The sequence below is a fragment of the Eulemur rufifrons genome, chromosome 3, assembly GCF_041146395.1.
Source record: "Eulemur rufifrons isolate Redbay chromosome 3, OSU_ERuf_1, whole genome shotgun sequence".
Classification (NCBI taxonomy): Eukaryota; Metazoa; Chordata; class Mammalia; order Primates; family Lemuridae; genus Eulemur; species Eulemur rufifrons.
Genome location: NC_090985.1, coordinates 84,430,752 through 84,449,947, shown reverse-complemented (window position 1 = coordinate 84,449,947; position 19,196 = coordinate 84,430,752). Strand labels below are relative to the sequence as shown.

At 39.1% G+C, this 19,196-nt stretch overlaps 1 protein-coding gene across 5 annotated transcripts in view; it reads right to left on the bottom strand.

The window, feature by feature from the left end:
• Window positions 1-19,196, bottom strand: part of NCOA2 (nuclear receptor coactivator 2) — a 265,072-nt gene that overhangs the window by 36,348 nt on the left and 209,528 nt on the right. For all 5 annotated transcript variants that reach the window (XM_069465528.1, XM_069465526.1, XM_069465529.1 and 2 more), the window contains 6 exons: window positions 18,034-18,211; window positions 14,641-14,829; window positions 11,951-12,052; window positions 11,515-11,658; window positions 7,899-8,046; window positions 4,286-5,558 (listed from right to left, as the gene is read on the bottom strand). In XM_069465528.1, the coding sequence (XP_069321629.1) occupies window positions 4,286-5,558; window positions 7,899-8,046; window positions 11,515-11,658; window positions 11,951-12,052; window positions 14,641-14,829; window positions 18,034-18,211 (2,034 nt within the window). The remainder of the gene's footprint in view (window positions 1-4,285; window positions 5,559-7,898; window positions 8,047-11,514; window positions 11,659-11,950; window positions 12,053-14,640; window positions 14,830-18,033; window positions 18,212-19,196) is intronic.

Sequence of the window (19,196 nt, the reverse complement as noted above, 5' to 3'; positions counted from 1 at the left end):
TTCTAATTAAAAAAATTTAAATCCATTATTTTCCTTGAATGATTTTTATTTTTAAAAAGCATGTATTAAAGTTAAACTGACTTTCAAATTTTGATCTTTGCCATTTTAAGAGTTGATCCAATTCAATTGTGGATCAGTTTAGCCCTGACAAGTAACTAAATATATTTGTCTTGAGAAAGTCACGCAGGATCTTCTTGGTGATATTAAAAGGAACTGGTTCTACGGAAACTCATAAAAACTATGAACATTATTTGAATTCATTCAGCTTACCATTTGAAAAATTCATTATGACAATTTCCCCACTGGAAATAACATTGCATTGCCTGTGTTTATTCCTTGTCAATTTTGGGAGTACATATTTAACATTAAAATTGTTATATGTTTACTTTGTATATTCTTCTTCAAGAAGATAAAGTTCAGAATATCTATATCCCTTAGGTTGTGTGGCAATAAAATTTGATGATTATAGCATTTTCTTCTGTATTTGTGTAAGTTCTGGAAGGAATGAATTTGATTACATTGTTTCTGATAAAAAAATTTTTCCCCTAAATTTTTGTAAGCTTTAATTCTCATCAAAAGTTCTTCTAATCCCTATCCACTTTGTTAAGCACAATTTCTTTGCAAGACAAAAAGATTAATGCCTTCCTTTAAAATGCTTTGCCAAGATACTTCAAAGTTTTGCTTAGGCATCTATTTGAATGCTCAAATTAGCCACATCAATTTGAGTTGTTAGTTTAAACTATTTCAGGCAGAAAATGAGTCAGAAAGATTTTTATAAAAGTTCTACAAAATGAAAATTAGACTTGATTTCTTTAATTTTTCATTTTTCTGGTTTTAGGATTTTTCATATATCCAAATCAACTTGTTCTCTGAAGGAAATATAAAAGGCACATGCATTTTAATAATGCAAGCATTCTAATAAATTACAAAATAGCTTTTCAAAATATTTTAAATATAAAGTGTAATTAATTTCACCACATTTGCCTAACACAAAATTTTTAAGAAACGGTAATACAATTCTATCACATTTGAAGGAAAATTTTCAGGACACTACCGTTTTAAAATATGGTGTGCCCTTCTAATAGAGTCAAATACCAAAAAGACATTCTTCTAAAACTATTTCCAAACCCTATTATAAGTGTTCTCCGTAGCATTAGAAAGAACATAATACTATCATTTGGTTAGGTATAAACCATGCTCCACTGTGTAAATAAGCATACAACTTAAAAGCTGGTAAACATATTGGAAATTTTTCTGTCACTGTTTCCTGTTGGTTAGGAAATGCTGTAGAAACAAATGTTAAGTACTCTACTCAGTAAAAAATGCTATTTTAAGTATAATAGCATGATCGAAGTACTTCCTGTCCTTAATAAGTTAGTAATAGGTTAAACACACGCTCAATTAATGGCTCTTTTCTGAGTCAAAATAACAAGATAGTTAATGGTACAATTCAGGCTCACCAACTATTTTACTAAATAAATAACTTATTATATTACTTGAAACAAAAGTCTTCAATAAACTTGTGCAGCAATTAATAGGAGATACAGTTAATGTGTATTTGGGAATGGTGAAAGTGAGCAGGAGGTGAAAGAATCGTTTTTTTCTTAAAGTAAGTTATTCTAACTTTGATCTAAATTTAGGTAATGCACACGCCCTGTGGTAACTTTTCAAGTTGCAATGTTTTTGATGTTAAAATTGCTCTGAAGCAGTATTTTTGGTAGAGTTTTAAATGAGAGTGGAGGGAGAGTGAGATGAGGGACTGGCTTTCATTAAGAAAAATATACTTACTGTATGTGTGTGTGTTTGAGTGGGCTTGTGTACATTGCTTTTTCATACACGTAAAATAACAGATCTGTGCTGATTATACTCTGGGCTTTATGTTTTCTAGGTGAGACAATTTTAAGTAGAAAAATGTTTCTCCTAAATAACAGCATCAAACTGCAAGTGACTCAAGGACTTAAAAAAAAAAAAAAAAAAACCCTTCTCTTTTGTCAGTTTCTTGTCTGAAGTTAGTGCAATTGTATACATAAATACAGAAATGCCAAACCATAGTCCCCTCCCCTGACCCTCTAAGCTCCTAGGGCCTCAGGCCTGGGATAGAAATAATTCTGTTTACAGAGAAAGGGCCTGGCCACGTTATGTTAGTCGCTAAGCTAAGGTAGACCTCATGAGTCACCACCTTGCCCTCTAGCGTGTGTCAAAGAGACCTGAGTGACGCTATCTGGGCCTGCCACTCTGGACCGCCACTCGCTCTGTATATTCTAATCGAGTAAACCTCAAAAGATTAAAATAGTTACAGTTGTCATTATGGTTTTATACTTCACTTTATCCAAGACACTGCTGTTAACTTTCTGCCGAGACCCCGGTTACTCCGCATCTAACGATTTTACAGCATTACAGAATAGCTGCTACATAGAACCTCTCACTAACATCTAAGTTTAAGGATTTTTCAAGATGTTTATAGAATCTGGTTCTGTTTTCCTTCTGAAGGCCATAGAGGCTTGAAAAACTGTATCTGTCCTTTAGGAATGGTAGCAGCTGTCAAGACATCAAAGTGAAAGGAAGGAAGGAAGCTAAGTGCTCAGAAGCCTGGTGAAGCCCAGCTAGAAGGGCACGTGTGGCCTGGGCATCCCTGATGACCGCTGCCAGCCCAGGCCTGGCTCAGGGGTAGCCACTGCCGACTCCGCAGAGGTCCACGGCGCAGCAAGGGCGCGCACCTTTCCTCTCCCCTTCCACCGCCAGTCCCCGAAGACACTGACACATAAAATATCTGCTTGCAAAACAAATTTCAAAGAGAAATTTGCGAGCCATTTTAAGTAGGAAAGCCCTCGTAAGTTTCTTTACTTCCAACCAATCATGACTCAAGAACATAGCTGAAGTGCAGGGCATGTCCAGGGATCAGAAGGAGAGTGGTGGCCCAGGGTAGGAGTCGTGGATCATTAACCCCAGTCAGTCACGGATTCCTCAGGTGACACCTCATGCCAAGTCATTGTGGCTGTAATAACCCATGTTTTTTAAAAATGGTTAAAAAAAAAAAAGAAAAATATTAAATGGTTTACTTTTTCCCTATGATGCCATTATCTCCTTAGAGTATTATCAAGAATGATTTGCTCAGGGAGGGCTGCAGCGATATTGGTCAAAGGACACAAATTTTAGTCAGGAAGAGTAAGTTCAAGAGATCTATAGTGCAACGTGGTGGCTATAGTTAATAACATAACGTGTGGCACACTTGCAAATTGCTCAGAGAACAGACTGTATGCCTTCACATCGCAAAGCATGTTATGTGAGGTAATGTGCATGTTAAGCTCAATTTAGCCATTTCACGATGTGTGTATATTTCAAAACAAAATGTTGTACATCATAAATATATACAATTTTTGTCAATTGAAAAAAAAAAAAAAAGAATGATTTTGAACATCACTTTAGGTGCCCTGGATTTTTTTTCAGGAAATTAATTTTTCAGAGAAGAACAACAGATAATGTAAACTATTATTGTAGCTCTGAATTTCCATACGATGGCTCCAATGTACTAACATTGACTCAACTTTTACCTCTCCTTTCTACTATCCATTTCCCTTTACATTTCTTTTATACCAATGGTCTAAGAAATTCTTCTGCATTAATCAGAAGTCTTGGCTGAGAATAGAAAGGGGTAAAATGAGTGTCAATAGATTCAAAAACCAGTTAAACTTTGATCTTAATAAGAGAGAAAGGTAAATAAGAAGTAATTCAATGAAGTCTGTTCCGACAAAGCCCAGTTTCAAGGAAGTGATTATCTCCAATTTAGGCATCTTCTGTAGCAGGGGTCAGTGAACCACCGCCAGCCTGTGGGGTCAACCTGCCCACCACCTGTCTTTGTATGAACTAAAAACGGATTGACTTTTTCTTAATGGTTAAATAAAATTCAAAAGAAAAATATTCTGACACATGAGAATTACATAAAATTTAAATTTCAGTATCCGTAAGTAAAGGTTTCTTGGAGCACAGCTCCACTCTCTGGTGACACAGTGTCGGCGGCTGCTTGTGCGCGGCAACAGCACAGCGGAGAAGCCTGCAAAGCCTGAAACATTTACCATTTGGCCCTTACAAAAATGTCTGCTCACCCGCGCTCTGTAACAATGTCACTCTTTGCTAGGGAGAGTATTTTAAAAACACACAGCTTCAGTGAAAATTTCAAGGTAAGAACAACAAAGGAGAAGCCTTATTTTTTATCAAAATGCCCCTGTGGAGAAAATCCTTGATGAATACAGATTAGCATACCTGGGAGAAGACATTACAAACTTACCTGGTCACTGGGCTCAAAGCTCATCTCCTCCTTCTCAGTTTTCATAGCTATTAACTTTGTGTTACTGGCAGGGTCTGTCTTACTGTCCAGTCGCTCAAGTTTAGGGGTTATTTCTGGTAAACCAATATCTTTAGTATCATCTTTATCTAGCAAGTAGCGAAGTAGTGCATTCTCTTTCTTCTTGGGGCTCACTGGCTCTTGTTTAATAGTCACTTCTGACCCAGGAGCTGTGCTGCTGGACTCCTGGCTCAAGTCTTTGCCTGTGGCTTCTGCTGTCAACTTGGCCAAGTCCACAGGGGAACTGCTGTCTTGCAAGAGTCTGTGCAAAATTTTATGCTTCTCCTTGAGCGAGGTTCCATGTGTTGACCCAGAACCAGGCAAGCTACCTGTGGAGTCTTTGTTTGTGTCCGATAAAGAGCTGGCTAAGGGTGAGGGCTCCATCTGGTCGGACTTGGTGGTCAGCAGCTGCAGGAGTTTGGTCTGCCCTTTGCTGTCGTGCAGCCTACTGCTCTGTGCCTCCGTTCTCTCACTGCTTACGGGGGGAGGCAGGTTGGGGTCATTTGTTTCCTTTTGCTCTCCAGGATGGCAGCTGCTCTCTGCTTGTCCAGTTGTACCTTCCGATGGCTCCCCATAAAGTCCAAAACAGTCTTTCGAGTCCAAGCTTCCCATCTTGCTGAGTGGGGGAGGATTCATATTAACTGGGGAGTTTTGCAAATTGCCCATTTTTAGGTCCGGTGAAGCCAACGATGACCCTATTGTGACCCCGTGCCCCTCGCTGAGGGCCTGAAGTGCATTGAGGGAACTGTTGGCATAACTATGGCTATTTCCTGTGCTGCTGCAAACTCCCACGGGGGAATGCAAGCTTCCTGCAGGGGAAAACTGACTGGGTGGGATGCGAGGGCTGCCAGCCACTCCTGGGCTCATGCGATGCCGTGGCGAAAGCATGGAGTTGGGCTGTCCTGGATTCATGCCAGGGCTGCTCTGTGAGGGGCTGTTCATTTTGAGTGCATAGTTACTACCCTGAGGAGTGGTTGTTTGCATGCCTGACACATGGTTCATTCCCCCAGAACCACCAAACCTGCCCATGGGCATGCCCATTTGTTCCTTTGGGCCATTTATGGGAAAATTTATATTGCTACTGAGGGTCATGTCCTGACCTGGGTTCCCACTGCACAGGACCTGATGGGCAGGGCTGCTAGAGCTAATTGGATTCAATGGCTTCCCCATCGCTTGTCCAGTCAGATCCGGATTCATCACACACACGTTCTGCTCTCTGCGTAATGAGGAAAGAAGGAAATACATGATAAGAGGAAAATACTTAGCAAGTTGTTATTAATTTTTAAAAATAAGATGGCCTCCTTTCTTTACAAGAACATACTACATTTAAAGGATAGATAATACTTTGATGAAACCATCTGCAATTATGGACAAGACTGAACATGTACCGTTTTGGACCAAGAGGGATGTTATTCAGGCAACTCATTAAGATGTCTGTGGTTTTACAGAGGGAATGTGTTTAAATTTGACTACTACCATATTGCAATAGCAGTTACTAGATAAGACATTAGCAAGGTTGCAATTACATAATGTATCTTTCTCGTAAGTAACTGAGAGCATGTACTGTCTTAAATAAATGACCCAAACAAATAGAGCTAACTACAGTTCTTTGCCAGAGATTATAATTCCTAACAACAGGCACATCCGTAAGCCTGGAGAACTCTGATATGTTCTACTTGATTCAAGATGCACAACAAATTTAGGGGAGAAAAAACTTACCCCTAACTGTTAGAGAACTGGCAGGCAGAGTTACTAAAACTATTTGAGATTAGATCACCTTGTCCAACAGCTTTCCACTCACCGCCCCCTGCCCCCACAAGAGCGCATCAGAGCCAACGACACGGGAGGGAACCTCAGTTTGTGATCTTACTCCCCTGCTCCAGGGCAGCTCCAGTCCATCTCCTTACTGACGCCTACAAGCAGGTTTTCTGTGTGAGATGATTTTCTAAGCCCTGTGAGCTTTAATTTACAGCCTTGGCAGTCACTTGCAAGTTACCAAATGTATTCACAAATCCAAATAAAACAAGTTTCCCAAATTGTCAAACAGCAGCTTTCAGTTAGGTGGATGAAATTTGCCGCAACTGTAATCACTTTCAAATTGTTTCAGTTTGAGGTCAGATTTATTAACAGTTGGCAAACAGGGCTGCCTGATTTTTTTTTTTATTCCAAAATAAGAAAGTGAATAATTGAGAAATGTAATAAAATGGGAATCTTTAACCAGAGCAACTTTATATAACTTCTGATAGTACTTCATAAATTTTTATGTAGCATACACATAAATATTTATATAACTTGAAATTTAATCATTTTCCTAAATGTGTGCTCTAAAACAATATGGTTTATGACATTTATTTTAAAATCAACAGTCAATTTCTTTACTTCCCTTTTTTATGAAAATGTTTATTACCTTGCAATTTAAAGTCCATGTCAATAAGTTAATTTAAATCTGAGGGAAAAAATCTAAAATATTCTAAGTATATACATCTGAAAATTTTAGATTTAAACATACAGGAGCAGAAATCATACTACTGGCACCAATATTCCTGTCCATGTGCACATGTCACTATGGGAGCCAATTATTTTCCCTTCTCCAATGTAAGGGCAGTCCTGTCCAAGCAAAGTTAGTGCTAGCCTTGTGTTCTTCCTGCTGGGACTTAAAGTTCACTAGTGTTAAGGCTAAAATTCAAAGTGTAGTCCTACTTTGCCAGTATAGCCGTCCCATGGTATCTGTCCTGGAGGTTTGATTCCAGCACCACCTGCCCTCTGCCTCACCCCCACGCTCCACAGATATCAAAATCCACAGATGCTCAAGTCCCTAATATAAAATGGTACAGCACTTGCATATAACCCATGCAAATCCTTCCATATGCTCTAAATCTGTGGTCCCCAATCCTCAGGCCTTGGCCTGGCGTCACTCTGTGGTCTGTTAGGAACCGAGCTGCATAGCACTGCCTAAGCTCCACCTCCCCCCCACCCCCCGCACCTCCCCCAAATTACGTGGAGAAATTGTCTTCCATGAAACCATGAAACTTAGGAACCAGGCCACACAGCAGGAGGTGAGTGCTGGGTGAGCAAGTGAAGCTACATCTGCATTTATAGCCACTTCCCAGCGCCTGAATCACCGCCTGAGCTGCTGTCCCCTCCTCATTTGTGGACAAATTGTCTTCTATGAAACCAGTCCCTGGTGCCAAAAAGGTCAGGGGCTGCTGCTTTAAATCATTTCTAGATTACGTATGATACCTAATACAATGTAAAAGTTATGTAAATAGTTATTATACTGTATTTTAAAGTTTGCATTATTTTTTATTGTCTTTTCCCCAAACATTTTCTATCTGCAGTTGGTTGAATCCTTGGATGTGAAATACGTGGACACAGAAGGCCGACTGTATCATGAGTTGTCTTTTAGCCACCATTTAATAACAATTTAATTTTATATTACTGGGATTGATGGAAAAAAATGTCTAACAAACCCGAAAAGGTCTAGGATAGTTTGTTACTTTTGTTACATTTCTACTTAATTTGGAAAAGGAAAATGATTTCTTAGAACTAGGCTTACCTGTGAAGCATATGTAAAGATATTACAAGCTGAGGTTCGTTAGTAGTCTGAGAACGGATGAGTTTGCTCTTCGTTTGCGCAGCAACGAGAGTGCCATCAGACAAGGAAAAACGATAGATTTGACTGAATGCCAATCCTTGTCTCAGTACTGCAGACAAGCAAGGAAACAGAATGCATGTTTAGAGGGAAAAAAAAAAATCGAGGAGGGGAGGACAAGACATAATAACAGTAATAAACTTCATTAGTCACAGTTGCATATTTTCTTTCCAGTATATTAAAGAATTGTAAGTAATACTTCATGATATAAAACCATCATTAATTTTTTTTTTTTTGGAGACAGATCTCGCTGTGTTGCCTGGACGGGAGGGCAGTGGCGTGATCACAGCTCACTGCAGCCTTAAACTCCTGGCCTCAAGAGATCCTCCCCCGTCTGCCTTCCAAAGTGCTAGGATTATAGGCGTGAGCCACTGCGCCCAGTTAAAACATTATAAATTTTTAAAAGCACATTTATTTTTCACTCAAAATACCAATAACCTCAATATATAGTTTTTCTTATAAAAAAGAGTAAGAGCTTAGAACCTCAAACTGTGTTCCTTTCTAAGCCTTCAGTATCATGGCAAAACAGTGTAAACTGTTTATCAGCTCAAAACAAGCTGTTCAATGATTTGTTTAAAACACAATGCATAAACATGATATCTCTAACGTGCACAATTTGATTTTAATTTCCCTTTCAATTAATATAAATATTAAATAAATTTATAACATTAAATGTGTTCTCTGAATATTCATCTTGAAGTTACGTACTGTTCAATACATCATCTCACACTACTTTTCCCCAATTCTGTTTCTCACTGTGTAAGAAGTATTATTTCTATGGCTAGGACAACAGGAAGTAAAAGATAAACACTAGGAACAATATTTTCAGAGGAAAAAAAAAAAAAACTAAACAAAACTGAAACAATGAAAGTGTAAATCTTAGTGACATGTATTGGTTTATTTTAACTTTTAGATAAAGGGTTAGATGCTTCTATTTTGAAGACAATAACAAATTATGATATAAATCAACTAGGTTAATATAATTTCTCTTAAAACAATTTTGAGATTTATCTTTTAAAACAATTATATAACTGTCTAATACTGCATATTAAAAAGAACATTTCAATTCAGGAATAAAAAACCTTATATAACTTAGTTACCTCTTAAATCATTTTAAGAAGACTATCCTGTTTTACCACATAAGCCTCAGCACAAATTTTGTGGGTTGAATAGCTAGCCCCAAAGTGACCATACACATTCACCTTGCCTCAAAATTGCCACAAGTGAGAGAGAGGCTGACATACAATGTGAATTCTGATTTCTTGGTAAAATTTCATTTTGAACAATTTGTTTAATGACTCCCCTTCGCAGTTTCAGTTAGATAGAGTATTTAGGTGTATCTTGCTTTGCACAATAAGTATGTTCCTAAAAGGTAACATAAACACAATTTTTATAATAGGACTCATATTTCCAAAGGAATTTTATCTGACCTTGGCTGTGATTCCTAAAGATTTTCATTTCCATTTACTCTACATCCAACATCTCTGCTAAGTAGGTATGCGTAAGCATGCATCTGAATGCATTTAGGAAGCTCCCCCATTTAAACAAAGCTTTGCAACAGATTTCTATTCAATGTAAATGATTATCCCTATTTCGAATGTTTGAATGTCTATATGGGGTTTCCTTTTAATGCATCCCATCTGCCTAAATCTAGCTCAGTATCTGGGCTATCTGTGTAAACCCTTTTGTAAGGAATCAGAATGCCATAGAATTAAATGTAGGACATTGCTACTCAGGACCCAAGGACACCGAATATGTTTTGTTCATGGTGATTTCTTAGTTTTTGTTTTTACTCATTCTTTTTATTTTAAACCAGACCTACTGAAATGGTAGGTTAAATATTGATTTCTGTCAAATGTGGCATCTTTATCTTCTCTTATTCTTTCCAACTTAAAGAAAAATGCTCGAAGACACAAGTGGCTGGATTGTGTGCTTATTTCTAAGAAATAAAAATAAATAAGATGAAAAGGATGAAAAAAGAGAAAAAAATAAGAGCAGGAGAGACAGGCCATTTATTATGATTGTTACTTTTTCAAAAGTGATCTAAAATGCATAAAGTTTAAACATACAAATACTACTGGTAAAATGCCAAGGTCATTCATGCACATTAGATGGATGGTGACAAACTTAAAACTCCATTTTCAATAATTAGTTACAAAGTTTTCTGCAAAGGTGCAACCAATTGTCCAACCTGAATCATGAGGTACACTGCACTGCCAGACGTCCGCCGGCGCAGCAGGGTCCACACTGACAGTGCACACGGAACCCTGACCAACTGCACTGCCAGGGCACAGAGAGAAGGAAAGTGTCTCCCTCCCTCGCTTAGCATTTATTAAAGCAAAAGGATTTTTTCTTTGTTTTCGCCTCTTTAGCAGAACACCAGAATGCACTTGAGAAATGATTTTGTGGAAAGACCTCTGGAGAAGCTCCAGGACAGGTTCAGACTGACGTCCTAGGCTGACGCTGAATGCTAGCGTGGCAGTCATTTTACCTGCCCAAGCCTTCACACCTACAGCGTGGGCGACGTGATGTCTACGGCACAGGCTTGTGGTGAGGGTCAGTGGGATGGTGCAGAGAAGGCAGGATGACACACAAAGGCCAGGTGCTCAGTAAGGGCTATTACTACTGAAAGATGACTCTGGAGCCCGGGGTCTAGTTCCAGCTGTCCTATTAGTGAAGTCTGTGACCTGAGACATGTTACTTCACCTCTGGGCCCTCTGCAAACACCTGGACAGTCTTTGTTGGTCATCACCTTGAAGGAGGCTGGGGATCCCACTGTAACTTGTACCAGGGATTCATTAGCTCTAGAAAATTCCATTTATTCTTATTTTCACATTTCTCTTATGATTCAGATAACATTTCTCTTTTATTTCTTTTTTTTGCTAGAGAGTGTGCTCTAGCACACTGCTTGCTCTCTGTCACCCAGGCTGGCATGCAGTGGTGCAATCACAGCTCTCTGTAACCTCAAATACCTGGCCTCAAGCAATACTCCCGCCTCAGCCTTCCAAGTAGCTAGCACTACAGGCATGCAATGTGACACCCAGCTAATTTTTCTATTTTTTGTAGAGACGGGGTCTTGCTATGTTGCCCAGGCTGATCTCCAACTCCTGGCATCAAGTGATCCTCCCACCTTGGCCCTCTAAAGTGCGGGGATTACAGGTGTGAGCCACTGTACCTGGCAGATTCAGATGACATTTCTTTAGATTAGATGGTACCTTGTAATACTGTCATGCATCTGATCTGACCTCTTTCCGTCTCCTTTGTCTGTCTTTGTGACATTATCATCTCCTGTTTTATTTCCTTCATCACACTCTGCTGTCCTACAGGTTTCCTGATTAAATTTTCCTTCAGATGGCAACATCTGGGCCAGATGACACAAGTACATAGGAACACTAAGAGTCACCAGATCTAAGTCCTCCAAGGTGAACTTCAGGAATCACTGTTTGAGAGAATGCTCCCACAGGAGGCAATAATTTAAGTAAAATCAACCTCAAGAAAAATATCATTTAGAGATGCTTACCTTCATGATGGTGCCTCTTAGCGTAGGACACGGATTCCCCTTCATGCTGTGCATGGAATTTCTGAATGCACCTTCTCACCAGATCCTCCCAGCCTGGCTTCATGGCTGCTCTCATGGTGCTAGTGTCCAAAGAAGTGATCTTGCCTATTAAATAAGAGTAGGCATTACACCTCCATAGTCACCTATTCTCTATGGAAATCATTACATTTTAACAAGATATAAATTTATTTAAGAGAGGTAACACAAGGACATGGACCAAGAGGGCATCCAGTGAGAATCACCGTCTCTCTCTGTTCCTCCAGCTCCTCAACACCCCACCCCAGCAGCATTCACTATTCCCGGCTTCATTACGGACTCCTAAATATAGTCCTGGCATTTCCAAATACCTAAGTATCCTAAAACGATTTCTGTCATCTTCTTTGGGAAGAAAATTTACCTTGGAGATCCTGGCGAGTAGTAAAACTTTCTGATGAGGGAAGAACTGGTCTTTCCTTCATGGGAACTCTTCTTGCCACACAAATCAAGCAGGACTGCAAATCTTAAATCATACACATTTACATTTATCATACTGGGCTTTTCTGAGTGATTCAAACAAATCCAAATGTGTTTATGTCAGCACAATCTTGTAAATCAACAAGGGAGAGAGACAAGACACTATGTGCTTCGGCTTCTCACTGGTGTTATTCTCGCAGTGACAGTGGGAGGTGGGGGGGGGAAGAGAGGGGACACCACGTAGGGCAGGCTGGGAAGCAGAGGATGAACTGCTGAAGCCCCACCACACGGGTGACAAAAGCATGCCCACTATACCACACTGAGTTAACAATCCGACGCCATCTCCCCAGTGATGGAAAAGAATGGAATGCTTTCTTATAAATGGCTGATAGCTTAATTCATAATAAAGTACAAAAATGATGAAAACTAAAATCGAATAGTTTGCTTTGTCAAGGGTTTGCTTCTTGAGTTTGGGGTTCACCATCATATAGGAAAACTAGATATACCTTCTACCACACTATGTAAATACCTCTATAGTGACAATATGCAGTTTAAAACAAAGAACATAAATTGGTCTAGACACAGATTCAGAGAACAAATCCCACAATACCTAGAAAACGCAACGTTTGCCAGAACAGCTGCATTACAGCTTAGAATCTTGGCCGCGGCTAGTTTCTCACCCAGCCAGTGCTAAGCACTTTTCCTCACCTCCCTTCAATTACCTTATGCATCAGTGTTCACTTCTGGAGAGGAAGGAAATGTTTGATTTATCTTTGCAACATGCAGAACGCATTGCATAGCCCTTTCAGTGTAAAAAGTGCTGGACAAAGGTTGTTAAAAAAATTAAGTAGCCTCAGCCAAGCGTGGTGGCACACACCTGTAATCCCAGCTACTGGGGAGGTGAGGCAGGAGGACTGCTTGAGCCCAGGACTTCAAGGTTGCAGTGAGCTATGATCATGCCACTGCACCCCATCTTGGGCGACAAAGCGAGACCCTGGCTTTAAAAAAAAAAAAAAAAAAAAAAAAAAGTAGTCTCTTCATATCTTCTTGTCATTGATTTATGATTGTCACCTTTAAATTTGAGAAAGAATTTCTTGAAATATATCCAGCAATAGCTGGTATCACAAAATTAAAATGTAATTATCATCCTCAACAAAATAATGGCTAAATTTTGGGGCACTTACTACGAGATAAACATCTTTCTAGCTGCTTTATAGGTTATCAACTCATTTAATCCTCTCAACAACTCCATGAGGCAGGCACTAGCATTATTTTCATTTAATAGAGAAGAAAACCAAAGCACAAAGATTAAGTAACTTGCCCAACATCACACAAAACTTTGGCAGAGCCAGGATTTGAACCTGAGCACACTGTGGCTCAGAAACACTGCTCTTACGCAACATTGTGTTAACACACAGAATCTGACTTGAAATGCACGATGTTTAAATATAAAGCACAAAATGATAAATAAGCTCAGCTACACCATTTTTATATTGCCTTGGGACAGTATTATAGATGAATGAATTAGCAGCACTTACTCTGTTACATAAAATAGAATAAAATCATTTGGTATTCCACACCTAAGCAAAAAGCTGAATTTTGAAATGCAATGTATCATCTATAGTACCTCTAATACTTTCTTTCCCAGTAAAATTTAACCTTAAATATATTTACATGTTTTAAATAAAAAGCATTAAATAACTAGCATTCAATGCCAACCATAGTTCAGCATATTCATTTAAACCTACATTCTGATATTGGTATTGGTGACCTCACTTGTAAATAAACTGATGCTCAGAGAGGTCAAAGTACTTGCCCAAAGTCACAGGGCTGGCAAGTGGCTGAATTAGGAGTTGGCCTGATTACACAGCCCAGATGATTCCATTCAGTAGTGGTCAGCTCTTTCCCTTCCGTTACACATGCAGAATGCACTCTTCAACACTGCCTCACACTGCAGAGAGTGACACTCAGCTGTGCGGAACTGCTACATGGAAAGCACAAGAGCTGGACACAACATCAACATCTCTTGACGGGGAACAGCCTAAGGAGTTTCTAGTCTGAAACCCCCCTCTATTCCCCATTCCCGTCTCTACCCTCTCTTTAGTGCCCTTTTATTACACACATTCTGGACGCAGGATCCATGGATAAGCTAGATGGATCCCATTAATCCCCTGAAGTGTATTAAAAATGTTTTCTGTACCTGTGTACATTTTTCCAGGGCAGTGGCACATAGCTTTCATAAGGAGCCCAGGATGCCCAAAGGTTTCACCACTAACAGGGCCACTGTAGCATGGCAGTCACCAGCCACATGTGGCTATTTAAATGTAAATTTAATAAAATAAAAAATTCAGTTCCCCAGTTGCACTATTGACATTTCAAGTGCTCAATAGCCATATGTGTCTAGTGGCTGTCACAATGGACACTGAAGATATGTCACTTCCATCACTGCAAAAAATTCTGTTGGACAGTGCTGCTCTAGAGACTTAAAACTTGGATTTATCACAAAAATAGTAACAACTAAGAAGAAAAAAAAGACTGCCTCTAAATTTTTGTGTGACCGCTGGTTTTAGATTATTAAGTATAAAATAAGCAGCAGAAGAATACACATAAAATAGTCTAGAGATTTTGTCCTACCTTCTCCTTCTTCTTTGATGGACTTTGGTTGAGAGACGGCAAAGCACTGCATAGTTTCATATTTCTGATGTGCTTCCTGGTTATCATGACCTTCCTCTTCTGAATCAGGTAAGGGTTTTACCAGCATCCGACAATTGAAGGTATGACTATTCCGCCTAGGAGGTTCGCCGGACCAAGAGCCCCCGTTCACTAGCAAGACAAAAGCCATCGAATATTACTGAGAAACTAACATCAGATGCCCTACTGCTGAATTATCAAAATAACGTAGGAAAAATATGGTTATTTACTTTTATGAAGTGCTTTTACACTTTTCTAAATACTTTCATAATCTAGAGGGGAAAAAATTCTTGGTTAATCTTTTAACAACTTGGGAAAATTCTTGGAATTTTCAAAACATTTACTACACTTTGGACTCTTCACCATGATTCCTCCTTCCCTTCAAGTTCAGGCCTTGATTATTTATTACTAGAACACTGTAGTTCTCTACTTTCGTGTCTTCCTAACTTTGATTTCTTGCAAATTTAGTTCAATCTACTTGCATCTCAGTTTTAGATGTGTTACCCTGCTGAAAACACTGTAAATGGCACCAAATGTATCATGCATTAAATTCTTTCAAAGGATTTAAACTTGATATAGTCAGGAATATGAAGGCCATTCAAACTAATAAATAATCTCACTACCTCCCTCTATCTCACCCATCTAACCAGATCTTTCACGTTCCCCAACACAAGCCTCTCCACATTCCACCATACCCAGTGCCGCATGGATTCTCTCTGCTTCTGCTGCTTCCCTACCTGAAATGTTAGCTGCCTCGATTTCTCCCTTCAAAGGCACTCATGCTAGAAGGGTGAGAACCTCTACAATCAATACTTAACCTCTAGGCAGCCCACACTGTATACTCTGACAGATCTTTCTTTTCCAATATTTTACAGACATTTTAGTGTATAGTCTGTAACTTGGCTGTTCCTGAATTACTCTCTTGTAGTCTTTTTAAATGGTTTCATGTGTATTTCTTCAATAGTCTGAGAAATCCTTAAAGATATGTGCTAATGTCATTTATTTCTTTTCAAGTGAACAATTCTACCTCACATATCTATTAATATTTGGTATTAAAAGTAAAAAATACATATACGAATTCAAGAAAGATAATGAAAGAGAAGAAAGACATCAATTATTTTTGAAATGTTTTGGAGAACACAATGAAAGCAATAAAAGAATTAGAGAATTAAAGGGTGTTTATGGATCTCCAAGTCAACATCCTCATTCAAAAGGTGAAAAAACTGATGCCCAAAGAACTTTTCAACTACTAGAACAGCTAGACTCAGAACCAATCCTAATTCTCATTTGGCATTCTTTTGTTTACCATTCCCTATGTCTTATCTAAAATATTAGGGCAAGTAGGACAATGAAATAGGATCAAAAAAGGGTAAATCGTAAGAAGAGCAAAGTTGCTCTCCAAAGTCACTAGTTAGAAAGCACTTAGAAGGGCGTGTAGGCCTATGGTGAACCCGATGCTAAACTCACGGCCACTGGGTTGTAGAGAAAAAGTAAACAAACACTAGAAAGAAAAGTCAGCATCAAGTTAACTGTAAGAAATTATTTTAGCTGGGCGTGGTGGCTCATGCCTGTAATCCTAGAACTCTGGGAGGCTGAGGCCGGTGGATTGTTTGAGCTCAGGAGTTCAAGACCAGCCTGAGCAAGAGCGAGACCCTGTCTCTATTAAAAACATAGAAAGAAATTAGCTAGACAACTAAAAATACATATAGAAAAAATTATCTGGGCATGGTGGTGCATGCCTGTAGTCCCAGCTACTCGGGAGGCTGAGGCAGTAGGATCACTTGAGCCCAGGACTTTGAGGTTGCTGTGAGCTAGGCTGACGCCACAGCACTACAGCCTGGGCAACAGAGTGAGACTCTGTCTCAAAAAAAAAGAAAAAAGAAAAAAGTAATTATTTTAAAAATAAAGAAGAACCACAACTAGCTTGTTACGGCTCTACAGACATTTGGAAAGTCTATTTCAGCACAAGCATTTTATTTTTTTCTTTCTTTTTTCTGTGAGGGTGTTTTTAGACATGATAAACATTTTAAAAAGCTTATTTACAAAACAGAGACTTCAGAGTAATCAAAGAAGAAAGAAAGAAAAGAGTTCTCACTAATTCAGGTTTGATAAGTAAGTTGAAAGTAAAATAAAAAGGTACAATATCAAGTAAGGCAAGGAGCTCTTTAGAAAAGTGGATTAATTATAGCGAATTAATAAGTATAGGTCCTTTGAGGAAGTCATAAAATTTCCGAAGAGATCTGAAAATATTAGCTACCTGAAATAAAAAAATCCCATTTTCTTATTCATTTACTAGAGAATATAATAAAGGAGTCCTACACAAAGTACTCATACATCTTGTATTACTGTTGCAGTTGCTTTGAATAAAGAGTTATCGTAGAAAGGAAAAGCGGGCCATAATGGAATTTGAAAAGGACCTTTTCCTACTTACTGTGTTATCAGTAAGATCAGCTGATATAAACAGTTTTAAGATAAAGAATAGAAATACTTGCCAACTCAGAATTGACTTTATTCTGCACTTCTTTCAATCTGTGAAGATGTTCTTATCATCAGTTTAAGTGAGAATATTAAAAAAAGAACCATTTAGTAAGTGCGAACAGCAATGCTCTAGAGCAGCAACTAAGGTGGGCCCACACTGAGTCACTGACTTTGAATGTGGCCCTTAGGCATCACCTGCTCGTTGGGACTGCGTCTCCAGACTAATGCAGTCAGGACACTCGAGAGCAGGGGGCAGGTGGAGGAGGTAGCACTGAGGAGCTGCAGCGCCACCGTGCAGTCTGTGACACAAAGTCTGCCCAGGGCTGCCAGGCTGGTAGCCCTTGAACCTCTCTGTACACCACTTGTCCCCTAGCACTTTATTTTTAGCATGTTGTGCACACACACATAATACTCTTTTCACCTGTAGGACTCAAAATAAGTTGAATCTCAAATTTCTCTTGCACCTTCAGCTTTTTAGATGGGCACAGAGAAAATGGACAAAACTGAGTTGGCTGGCACTGGATAGGCTGAGGCAATTTGTTACCTTCTTGGAAAACAATAAAAACAAACTCCAGGAAATTATTTGTCATAAATGCTTTCCATCTGAATCACTTTTGTGTACTTTAAATATAGGATCAAAATAATCGTTCATTCAAGCTCAATATCTGAAGATGCCCTTTCCCCATGACTTCTAAGCTTAAATACTTAACACAATAATCTCTAAAAAACCACCCAGGCACTCTTACCCCATCTGACATAATACAGTTCTAATTTACCCACTCCAGTGAAGATGGGGGGTGCGGGGGGGGGGGGGGGTTGGGGTCAGAGAGAGAGGACACTCAGCAGACAACCATTTACCTATAGACTTTGGCAGCAGGTTTTTGACAAATTCTGTGTGGTCCCCAACATGCAAGATGCTGTATACACTTTTGTTCATCAGCTCTTCTTGGTTATACCTCAGATACTGTGTCACATTCTCTGACACAAACACGACGTTGCCTTCCAGGTTCACCACGAAGAAGAACCCATCAAGGGCCTGAAGGAAAAGGAACAAACTGTGTTAGAAAGGGTGGAACATAAAATCACATGCAATTGTTAAGAAGGGAATGATCCCATTAAGAGAAACACACCCTTCATACATAGAAAAGAGCTTTCTCTGGCCCCTCTCAAGGTTTTCAGAAACAATTAACACATTTTCTCTTGGTGAAATAGAAATTATTCCATCTTAGTTAAGTGGGAGAGAGCCTAGATTAGGGTTATCCTGTCACAAACTAAACGAGAAACACTAACTCTGTCAATTTATGAGGAAATAATTTTTGCCAAGTAAAAGTGTACAGGCATTTATCTGTATTTGCAAATGAGACTGATGTGCTCCACAGGTCCAAGAACTACTATGTTATGAACCCGATACACGGTAATTTTGTTTTACAGTTTTTTATGTTATACAATGGGAGGAAGGTGTTACTGGTAATTTTTCCTCAGTTCAGCAATAAGTCCAGGAAAAAAAAAAAAACCCACACTTTACTACCTTTAATGAAAAGAATCACAGATGATCTCACACCTTTAAAGAAACATCAATCCTTCGTTGTTTGGTATATATGGGAAAGGGTCTAGAAGTGTCTCTGATATGGCAAACTAGTCTTCATGACTTCAGCACCGTCCCGATCCAGAGAAGCGCTAATTGTGCCCTTCTATACCACTTGCTCTCCAGATTAAGATGCAGGTTCCTAAATTACCTAAATAACAGCAGCATGCTTCCTGCAATGAGTTCATGGCCTCCCTCTTTGTTGACACCCCATTCTAGATTAGGGAAGGATATGAAAAATCTAGGATCATTTCAGGAAGTAAGGAATAATAAAAGCTATCGAGCATGTTCACTGTGCCTTACGAACATGTGTCATTTTAATATTGACATATTCCTAACGGAAGGAATGTTTCACCTTTCCCAATTTATAGAGGAGGAAATTGAAGCTCAAAGAGGTTAAGTTTGTCCATGTTGGTGGCAGAGCTGGAATTTGACT